The sequence below is a fragment of the Cotesia typhae genome, unplaced genomic scaffold, assembly GCF_013202065.1.
Source record: "Cotesia typhae breed Kobodo isofemale line unplaced genomic scaffold, CoteBio_Ctyphae contig_23, whole genome shotgun sequence".
NCBI classification, from domain to species: Eukaryota; Metazoa; Arthropoda; class Insecta; order Hymenoptera; family Braconidae; genus Cotesia; species Cotesia typhae.
Genome location: NW_027423729.1, coordinates 948,477 through 960,042, shown reverse-complemented (window position 1 = coordinate 960,042; position 11,566 = coordinate 948,477). Strand labels below are relative to the sequence as shown.

The 11,566-nt window shown below is 31.1% G+C and overlaps 1 protein-coding gene across 2 annotated transcripts; it reads right to left on the bottom strand.

Moving 5' to 3' along the window:
* Positions 1–29: 29 nt before the first annotated feature.
* On the bottom strand, positions 30–11,328 carry Ash1 (histone-lysine N-methyltransferase ash1). 2 transcript variants are annotated; one of them, XM_074238779.1, is made up of 5 exons: positions 10,588–11,328; positions 3,617–10,517; positions 3,321–3,524; positions 3,041–3,224; positions 30–2,583 (listed from the first exon to the last, which is right to left on the bottom strand). In XM_074238779.1, the coding sequence occupies exons 2-4, from the start codon at positions 10,409–10,411 to the stop codon at positions 3,081–3,083; spliced, it is 7,143 nt and encodes a 2,380-aa protein (XP_074094880.1). In that variant the 5' UTR covers positions 10,412–10,517; positions 10,588–11,328; the 3' UTR covers positions 30–2,583; positions 3,041–3,080. The 2 variants fall into 2 exon arrangements, with proteins under 2 accessions (XP_074094880.1, XP_074094879.1); XM_074238778.1 differs by having other exon boundaries at positions 30–3,224; positions 10,588–11,327.
* Between the last annotated feature and the right edge of the window lie 238 nt (positions 11,329–11,566).

Genomic DNA, 11,566 nt, shown 5'->3' with positions numbered 1-11,566 from the left:
GGTCTTTTACTTTATTTGTATTAAAAAAATTTCATTTTTTTTTTTTTTTTTTTTTTTTTTATGGCAAAAAAATGTAAATATGTACAGTGTTCGTCATTTATATTGTTAAACACAATCAGTAGCGATTCGTGTTTTGTATTTTTTCACTATCGTCATAAATTAATGCAAGTAGCAAATTAATAAGTAACAGTTTAATAATAAAAATAAAGTGCAGTTTTATAATATTTAAGATTAATTAATGCGACAGTTACTGAAGCTTTAAAAAGCTAAACTTAATTCATACATTCCGTTTTCTTCTTTAATTATACTATCTTCACAAGTATTATATTTATATTACCGGGCTTTACTTACATTTTTTTAAATAAAAAATTTCGATTATGTACAAATAATTTGAATGATAATTTAAACATTAATTTTTGCACAGTAATGTTTAAAAATAAAATTTCTAATAATCTTTATTAAAAATTAAAGCCTAAAATTTAAATTTGTATTATAAATTTAAATTTAAATAATCCAGTGGATATTTCAAACAAACTTTAAATCGACAATTGCTTACAATTTATTTTGACTATAATAATTACTAAATTTTATTTTATTGTCGGATTATTAATAATCTGCGATATTTTGTACAGTGTGCAAAAAAAAAAAAAAACCAATTTAATATTGAATGAAAATATTATTTCTTTATCATTTTTTGTAAAAATTACTGTCAAGAGCATAAAAAATTATAATTAAATTTCAAGTACAATTATTTGAAAAATGAACAACAAATTGACAAACCTATAATTAAATTGACAGTTGATTCAATTCACTTGATTGTAGTTTGACACCTTAATAATTATAGAATAAAACATATTGTTTAAAAATAATGGTCACAGTTATATTAATTTTAGTTATAATAATAAATGTCATCTTTTTACATATAAATACATAATAACAAAGTAGAGGTACATTTAAAGTGTTCTATGAATTTATTCGTTGATACAAATGTACAAACTGATTCATTAAAAATAAACAAGTGTCTTATATAATTGTTTTTTTTGATTGTTTGATATTTTTTTCATATATTTATAATAGATTTGATCCTTTTATCCATTATAAATTTATAATTACTTACTATTTTATTAATAAATTCTAATCATAGAGTCATAAGGAGAATAAATAAATAAATTAATGAAAAAAAAAAAGAAAATAAAATAAAACATTGCATCTTCAACGTATATTTTTATGATCTCTAAAAAAGAATACAGTATTTTTATTTTTGTATACAATATATTAATTAAATTAGTTATGAAGCTACCGGCGCAACAAACCAAAAAATTTTGTTTTTTTATTATTCACTAACATAAAATAGTATTAGTTTTTTTTTCTAATAATGATTAATTAATTAAAATTTTAATTATTTCTTAAATAAAAAAAATGCATTAGAGATTCGAATTTTTAAAAAATGATTTTTATAATGCAAGACTTGAAAATATTTTACAGTTGTAATTATCGAGTAGATTTTAAAATAAAATATACACAAATAATGTATGTCACGGCTCTACTATTTTATATTTATAATAATTAATAATACAATAATTGATTATTTTTATAAAACCATCAAAATTCACTAAAAAAATTAAAATTCAAAATATTTTTTATCCAATCAAAATAAAATCAATTAAATTTATAAATTTAATTTAATAAATAAATTTTTATATAAATAGTACGATACAAAAAAGCATAAATCTTAATTTTTTTTTTTTTTTTTTTTTTTTTAAATAAATTAGCAAACTAATAAATTTTGCTTTGAATATTATCAATGATAATAATTATTGTTATTATTATTGTAATAGTTAATAATAATAACAAAGAAATAATTATACTTTAAAAGCTTAATAAAATATATATTGAATAATCTGGCATCGAGGCAAGTGCAAGTACATTTTGTGAAACGTTTTTTTTTTTTTTTTTGTTTTTTTTTGTTTTTTTTTTTTTGTTTTTTTTTCAATAAGAATATAATAAAATAAATGTAATAATAAATATTCCTTTCAGTTAAAAATATTTACAGTAAATGATTTCAGCAATTTGCAGTTGCTGAGATAAAAGCAATATAATATTAGTCAGAATAATATTAATAAGAATAATAATAATAATAATAATTTAAATACATCAGCAAAAAACATTGATTGTTTTTTTCTAATTTACAGTACTTTTGATAACACTGGGATTATTAAAAATATAATATTATCCTTTTGTGCAACAAAGCTACGTGTGTACTATTAATATTCAATACACACCTCAACTTATTAATTTTTCATCATATTTTTTCTTTTAGTTTACTTCTCCATTATAATTTATATAATCAACTATAATCTGGACTTAACAACATTTTTTTTTCTATCAAATAATAGGAAATAATTTACAAATATCTCTGTACAAATTTCGAATCTTGTCTAGTAGAGTGTAGGTTTAAATCTTATCAAATCGAAAAATTTATCATTCTTTTACACTTATTGTAGAGTCTAAGGTTTCTAAAATTTATGTAACTTAATAATACATAATTACCTAAGAAGACAGTAAAATATTAATATATTGGAGCTAGAAGAAGAAGAAGAAGACTATTATTAATAATTATTATTAATATAAATGATATTACTGTTAATTATTTTAAAATACACATATTCCACTGGTCATAGATTAAGCTCAATTATTCAAATAATTTTCATTTAGATAAATCGATTGATATTTAACACATTAGCTCCAATATAATATAGACAATAATAACTACATAATATGACAGAATCTATAATTAAGCTGATTGGACGGGATAGCTTTTTTTATGTGAAAAGTATACAATAAAATTTTTTATCAACAGATCACTAATAAAAGTTATCAATAATTAAAAATTCAATAAAGATTATAATTAATAATGCCAATATTTGAAACTAATATTTATCTATTAAAAATTAATTCAATTACTCACAATTTTGTTTTTATTTTTGTCTCGGTGGCGTTATTTTCTTTGTCTAAAATTATTTGTATAGTAACTACTCACACAAAGCAGCGCAACACTTATGCGTGCGTGTCATCCACTGTCATTGTTTACATCCACTTGGTCTTTTACGATTTCTACGGTTACGTTCTAATAAAAATGACAAGTCCAATGGGTCCTTTTTATTTGGCATTCGTTGGAGTAAATTTTTAAGGATCTGATTCAATCTTTTTCGTTGTTCTTCTCGCTGTATAAAAATTAATAAATTTTTTATCAACATGTTTAAATTAAAATTATATATATATTATCAAAAAAAATAATAAATAATGAAATAAAATATTACTTGAGCAGGTGACACCGTAAGCCGCGTAGTAGTTTGATCATCACATGATTTATTTCTGTTTTTTCCAACTGACTTTGATTGTTCTTTGCCATTTACTTTAGCATCAATCTCCGTTTTATGATTATGGTCATTATCCATATGTGCTGCGCTCTTTTTCTTTTCTCTCATCGCTTTTATTGCTTGTATACTTTCCAAACTGTGAGGCTGCAATTAATAAATTGATTTTTGTGATAAAAATTAAAAAAATTAAATTTTTTTTTTTAAAAGCAAGTAGCTAGACTTGATTAAATACTTACCAAATAAGTACGGTAGTGTTTAATACGCTGCGGAAAGGTTTCAAAAGCATATGGTTTAGTACAAACTTGATGACGAGCTCTAGCAACTTTAGTGAACAATCTAGCAGCTCTGTCAACTCTGTATTCACAAACATAAGTGTGTTCCGGAGTAGCACCAACAGGTCGCCCTTTGCAATATGTGTGAGGATCAAGTACCCAGCATCTTTCAGCAACTAAATCGCACGGCACAGCTTCATAAAGCGGCGCACAAACAACTTCATTTTCATAAAACTTCCTCGTTGGCTCGTGGTAAGTTTCATGGGGCCGTAAATAATGATGACCAAAAACAAATCTTTCACCTTGATCATTTTTCCACAATCTTTCAATTCTAAATATATCCATTTGTTCATAATCATACTTTTCAAGAGTTTTGTAGGTGTGTTTTTCAGGTGTATCACGCAATACATAAACAGTATCACCCTGCCTTAATTGTAATTCACCACGCATCAAAGTAACGTAGTGTTTTTTACCTTTTTCCTCTTCCTCGCCCTCAAGCGGTATTTCATAATCAACAGGTCTGGGTTGACACCGTTCACATAAATAAGATTCAGCAGTTGTATCAGCTTTAACGCAGTCGCAGTGTTGCCATACTAAACACCGTTCACATTGTATCATTAAACCTTCATCTCTGTGTAAGCCACAAATACATCTGATAACGTCTTCTTCGCCAGCTGTCGAGCCTCGAGGCGGTAAGAAACATTGGGCAGGTGGTGACCCTGTTGCTTCAGTTATTGCTTCAATGAAGTTTGTTTTACTTCCTAAGTAGATTTTACGTAGGCGAGCCGCTGCTATACCTATTTCAGATGTTCTGCCAAAGTATTTAACATTATTATCAAATAATTTAATAATATCCTGATCAAATTGTTCTGCTGTTTTATAATGACCAGTGTTAATACCCTGATCAATAATCGTTAAATCAATCGGATCTTGAATTTTCTCATAATAATCCGGCAATTTTTTTTTAGATGGCAGAGTAACAAACGGCATACAAAGTAATAAACTATTTTCATCGTTAGCAGTAGTAATAACATTGTACAAATCTTTTAAAACTTTAGCTAACTTAGCAGTTTTATTAACCTCCGGATCATCTTGAGCTTGAGCTAAACGACGAGTTCTCACCGTCCGTGAAGCATTATTCGTCAAAGCTGTCAACTGTGTAAACAACGCTGCTTCTGATTGTGACTTTGACTCGGTAGTTATTTTTTCTTTAGCAGCAGGAACAACTTTATTATCTTTGCTCTTAGCTTGAGTGTTTACTTGCTGAGCTACTGGCGTCTTCATACGTTTAACTTTCTCTAAATTCCTCAGCAAGAAGCAGTGATGCTGTTGTGCAAAGTATCGCTGTTGCTGAGACATCGGTTTAACCATCGGAGTATTTATTAAACTTGAATCTCCAACTTTACGAGTCTTGCACAAGCCTTTTGATGTTGCTTGTACTTGATTTGATTTACGTACATTTTTACGTGGCCGACCGACAGATCTACGCTCGGTATTCTCGACAGACGGCAAAGCCGGAGTGGCGAGTGGTCTCGCAATGCGTTGACTTTTTCCACCGATAACTCCACGACACGCACTGCTGCCGCATCTGCATATTTGTCCTTCCGATGGATTAAATAGAGCAAAATTGTAGTCATAAGTCAATTCTTCCCCAGATTCAATATCACGCGACGCGAATAATGCCATGCGTGGTAAGCCATTGACACTCCATTTTTGCATTTCACAATTAGGCTCGCATGAATGATTAACAAAACGTCCGTCCCCACCCATACGATGCCCATCAATTACCAGTCCGCCGTCCAGATGAAGACAATAATGATGCGTGTCATTGGCGTACCTTGTCGCCATGCGTGATTTGAATTCCCTTTCAGAAACAACTTCACCGACATACTCCAGTATGAAACAACCTGTTTTAATGGAATCCTTTGTTCTGACACCCCATCCTTTATTTTCTGTCATGAATCTTTGCAAGCCCGGTGTCCACTCGTGTCGTTGAATTTTCTGATTACCGCAACCGTCGCCGCAAGGACACATCTGTGATGAACATTCACTGAAAACCATCCGATTGATACAATCATCGCCACAACCACTGTCTGTTTTACATTCACATGCCTGCGGTTCATACAGAGTTGTCGGTTTAACATCATAATAAATATTTGTACGGATTTTTCTGTAATTCCAAGAGGGTACCAAGTCACGGCCAGGCAAACGTGAGTGCGTGTGCAACCACCAAAGATCATAAGGTAATTGAAATGGTATTTTACGTTGCCGCAAAAATTTACCACAGTGATAGGGTGGTGGCAGCAAACCATGTGGATGCTCTGTTGGATCATATGAAAGTTTATTTTTACCAGCGCCGTCAGCATTTGTAACTTTACGCGGTTCATCTTCTTTGTAGTAATCTGAGAATAGCCCAGCTGGTAGATATCTTTTCTTCCATCTCGGCTGTTTTTTACGTAAATGCAATGAACCCTGTTGTTTACTACCGACTTCTGGTCCATCACTCGCAACATCGCTGCTTGGTAATGCGTCACTCTCAGTATCATAACCAGCAGCATTATTTTTAAGCCTCTTAATACTTCTTAGTGTTAAATTACACGGACTAGTTGAACCTCTTCTACGTTTGTGATTGTTATTATTAAGATAACCTGGTGAATCTATTATTTTAGATGACCCACTTGAATGTGAATTTGTACGTTCAAGTTTCTTTAAATTTTCCTCGTTTAATTCAGCTATGCGCTGACTCTGATTGTAACGTTCCAATGACTCTTCAAGTGTTGCATTTTCATCATAAATTCTCGAATCTTGAATTCTTTCATACTTTACTGGGCAGGATTTGTCACACGGTTTACTGCCATCACATTCAACTAAGTCTCTTCGTACTCTCAATCCAGATCCATGGCAAGTGTCCATTATTTCATCAGAATAGCTGTGACAAGATAATTCAGGAAAATCTTTAAAATCATTTGTATCCATTTTATCGTCGTCATCATCATTATCATCTTCATCGTCGATAATACCGCAATCATCATCTTCTTCGTTATTATTATCACTGTCTTGATTTTTAGTTTCTTCTAAAATAGGTAGCACGGTATTAACATCGCTCTCTGATAGTACGGATTTTTCTTCAATTTTAGATATTTTTTCCAAATCTGTTATTGTGATATCAACACGGGGTACTAGCGTTAATTTATCTTTGTCATTATCATTATTATCCTCATGATTAACATCATCATTTTTATCATTATCATCATCATCATCATCATCATCATCAATAACCACAGCGATTTTCTTTTTCTTCTTTTTCTTGAGTGTTGGAAAACCAGTTCGATTAATAGCTTTTCTTCGACGTATTTTTTTCTTAGTAAGTATTAATGCTGCCATCGGATTAACTGGATTTGGTACGTTCAATAACTCTTTTTTATTATTATCTTTACGATCTATAACGTTTATTTTACCATCTGTATCTTTAATAGCTAAATTAATCTTGTCGTTTTTATCGGATGATAATTTTTTTTGCTGTTCATTTTTGTCATTTTTTTCAAACGACTGCTGCTGCTGCTGCTGTTGTTGTTGTTGTTCATTACTCTTGTCAACTGTCTTTAACTGTTTATCAATAACTTTATCCACCTTGTTTGTACTTTTATCTGTACTATTTTTATTATTAATCTTTTCATTGGTCGCTTTATTGTCAACTTTGTCTCCATTATTTGCCGTGAGATTGTTGTCCGAAGTAATTAATTTAGTGACAGTAACACGTAAATCACGTACTATTTTTTTCTTACGACGTGGGGGTTGTTGCTCTGAACGATTTAAAGGTTTGTCTTCGGTGTCTGAACTTTCGCTAGCTGTTTCAGCAACAGCAGTACTGTCAGTACCATCACGTAAGCGTTTTTTTAGTGTTTGAGAAGCAATATCTTTTTCTTTTTGATGATATAAATTGCTAGACAGTGATGATGATGATGGACTACCACTGTACCTTTCAATAGTTGCTTCAATAGCTTCTTCAATATGGCTTTCCATTGAATTTGATTCATTTAGATTGGTATCAGTCGAGCTGGCATTTGAACTCTGTGAACTGTGTGGACTCGATAAATGGTAATGCCGTTTTTTCAACGGCAATCTCTGTTCATTAGGATTTGACGGAGTATTTGAATTTTGATTACTGCTCTTTGAATCTCCATTGCTACCACTGCTAGAAACTTTGTCTTTTTTTAGCCGTCGTTTCAATGATTTTTGTTCGTCATTAGTACTCAAATCACCCTTTCGTTTCTTGGTAATTTTTTTAACGCGAAATATCTGTGGCAATTCAGTACTTGAAATGGTAATACTTTTGCCAAGACTGCATGACTTAGCAAAATCATCAATAAGTTTTTCCAACTCTTCGACAATCAGCGGATCAACACGTAATGGTTTTTTCGGTGGTACAACAACCCGTCGTTTATGTTTATGATGGTGGTGATGATGATGGTGATGGTGATGATGATGATGATGAGAATTGGCATTATTGTTGTTGTTTTTAAAACGATGATTTGATGACTGTATTGATTTATCACGTTTGTCTGTTTTTATTTCAATATCCTCAGCTTTCATATCAATAGGAACAGATATTACTGTTTGCACGCCAACTCCACTTGTTTCAGATATTTTTTTACAAGTTTTATTTTCTTTATGAACACGTTTTGGTCCTGAAAGTACAGACGTTGATGATGCGGTTATTGTTTTCTTGATTACAGTTTGTTTTTTATTTACCGATGGTGAAGAACAACATTCAGAAATCCTATTTTCCTTTGAACCCTTTTTCGTAGCAGTGTTACTACTATTGTTAATAGTTTTATCATCACTGAAAGTATGATCATTGCTGATTTTTTGTCTCAATGGTGAAGTACTTTTATTTGACTCAGCAGATTTATCATGCCGTAATTTTTTGTACACTTTTTCGCATGTTTTTAATGTATCCTTATCCTTATTAGTTACTTTTTTATTACTAACATTAGATTTATTATTCAGGCACTTATTATCATCATGTGAATTATTTTTATTATCAGTCGAACAAGTTTTATTTTTATTATTACTATTAGTACAATTATTAGTACTAGTAGACACCGAGGTTTCACCGTTATTAACAATTGTTTTTTTATTTTTTAACCTTTGATTCCTCGTCAATTCTTCTTTATTTTCTTGTTGCACCGTTAATTTGTTAGTACTTTTTATCGATTGTTTGCCAGTACGTTTGCCAGCACTAGTATCCCGTTTATTACCACTGACAATAGGACTTGAATTTTGTTCAATTTTAGTGATTTTTTCAACGACATTCGGCTTCAAACGTGGCCTACCAGGACCACGTGGTTGTGTTGACACCATTTTAGCAGGCCTACCGGGTTTTCTTTTTGGCGGATACAAAACTCGATCAACATTAACTGCCGGTTTAGGTGGAGGTAGTGGTGGTGGTGGTGCTGACGCTGGTGCTGATGTTGATTGTATTGGTGATTGTGAACGAACAGGCGGACTAGCTGGAGTTGTTGTCAAATGCAGTGGGCTATTATTAACAGATTGTATACCAGAGTCTGGTGAGACATTAGCTGTGCACGCGTATTCAGAATCGGCTGTTTTTTTCCCAACTTTACTACGTCTCTTTCGCGGTTCTGATAATAACGCTGTTTTTTCAACAAACTGCTGTAATAGCGTTGAACTGTAAACAGGCACTGGATTTTGATCAGTATTTTCACTGGAATCTGAATCAGCACTCAATGACATACGTTCAATGGCTTTTGATACTAACCGACCACTTTCTGAGTCTTCGAAACCATCAAATGGTGTATCCTCCTGGTCGGGAATTATTGCTGATAGATGTTCTTGATCAATTTTTTGTAAAGGAGGTTGTGATGATGGTGATGATGACGATGAAGATGATGAAGATGATGAAGATGATGATGATGATGATGACGATGATGAGTGTTGATTCTGCTGCTGCTGTTGTTGATTTTGTTGTTGTTGCTGCTGTAATGGTTGTTGTTGTTGTTGTTGTTGTTGTTGTTGTAATTGTTGTTGCTGTTGTAATTGTTGTTGTTGTTGTTGTTGTTGTTGTTGTTGTTGTTGTTGTTGTTGTTGATTTGAATGTGATGATTGATTTTGTAATTGTAATTGTGATGTAACTGGAAGTGATGATTGATTCACTGTAGATATCGGTCCTGCCGACGAATCAGAATCATCAGAAGTACATTCAGATGTTTTCAACGTTGCTTTGGATTTACGCGTTAATATTTTTTTAGTAACTTTACTATTATTATCACATTTAGATTTATTATCAGGAATTACGACATTATTATCAATATTAATATCTTTTTTTTGTGCTTTCATACTTATTTTTAATTTAAGACCACCCTGATCAAAATTTGTTTCACGTATGGAAAATGTTTGTTCGCTATGCTCGGAAGAACAATCTGAATTACTGACAGAATCATCAAATTCATCACCACTGCTTTCATCATCCGATTCAGAGTCAGAATATGAACAGCTGCCATCGGTACCACCAGAACTTTCATCATCTGAGTCAGAATCTTCCTCTGAATCAACAGACTCACTGTCATTTTGTTCAGTTGCAGGAACCCAACTGCCACCACCTTTTATGGCGTCCATGTCCACGGTAGATGGTAATTCGCGTTCTGGTTCGCCATCGTTTTCGTCCCAATTCCAGTTCTGGAGCTCGAGCTCCGACGGACGATGGATAACAGCGTTCCATCCTGAATCACCTGACATTTTTCCGTTTAAATGACATTCACGGGTTTCATATATCAACCGTTTGTACTGATGATGGTGTTTATCAGACTCTGTCAGTAGAGATGAGTTCTGCAACGTCAATTACCTGATTTAAAACAAATATAAAATTATTATTAAAACTATACTGCTGATAATAGTTAATAAAATAATATTACCTTGCATTATTTGTATTGAATAATTATTCGGCAATTGACAAGTATATTATATGATAATAATAGTGTTTTAATTAGTAATTGGACAGCTGTCTTTTGATAAGCAGATGTAACCCCCAGGTGCATCAGTTGAATTGGCGCGAAAAATAATCCACCAATTTATATTTAACGCACTATTATTGATAATTCATGTATATCTATTTATTACTAGCCAACAATGATATTCAATTATGCCTGGGATTATTTAAAAATTGTCAAAACTTACACAACATATATACAAACACAATTAGAAAGTTTGATCTGTATGTTTACGTATCTTCATGCGTGCTACACAAAATGGCGTTGGTAAATTTAAGTGCGTACATATAATATTAATTATTTATTGTTATTATTTATAATTGTATTTATTATTACTTTTAAATGTTTAACACTTAAAACATTTGATTTGCTGTTGATAATAGCATGCTATCCGCACCTGCGGATTATTAATGTCACACAATAAATCACATATTTTCACGGAAATGTCGTATAATATGCATACAACATCGCGTCTCACATTATTATTTTCTCTTGACGGTCAGTGCATCACCAACACCGCCAAGTGGATTATTATTTAATTCTACTCTCAAAACTCGATCGACAATATCGCTCACAATTTTATTGTTCCGCTCCTTTTATACTCACAATGAGAAAGAGATAATACGGCTCCACTTTTTAAATTTATTTTCTTTTAATTAAAACAATTAACTTTTAAAACATATTTAGTTTTTAAAAAATCTAGAAAAAAATTTTTTTCTTTACTTCTAAGATAATAATTAACTACATTATTATATATTTCAGGTCATAAAATTGTATTATACCTACTTGCTCATTACTTTCTTACAATTGGCTTTAAGAAAGTCATTAACTGTCACTTTAACTTTGACAATAATACGTCAATTGTTAGGTTTCCTTGAATACTTTAAAATTTAATACTATCCCA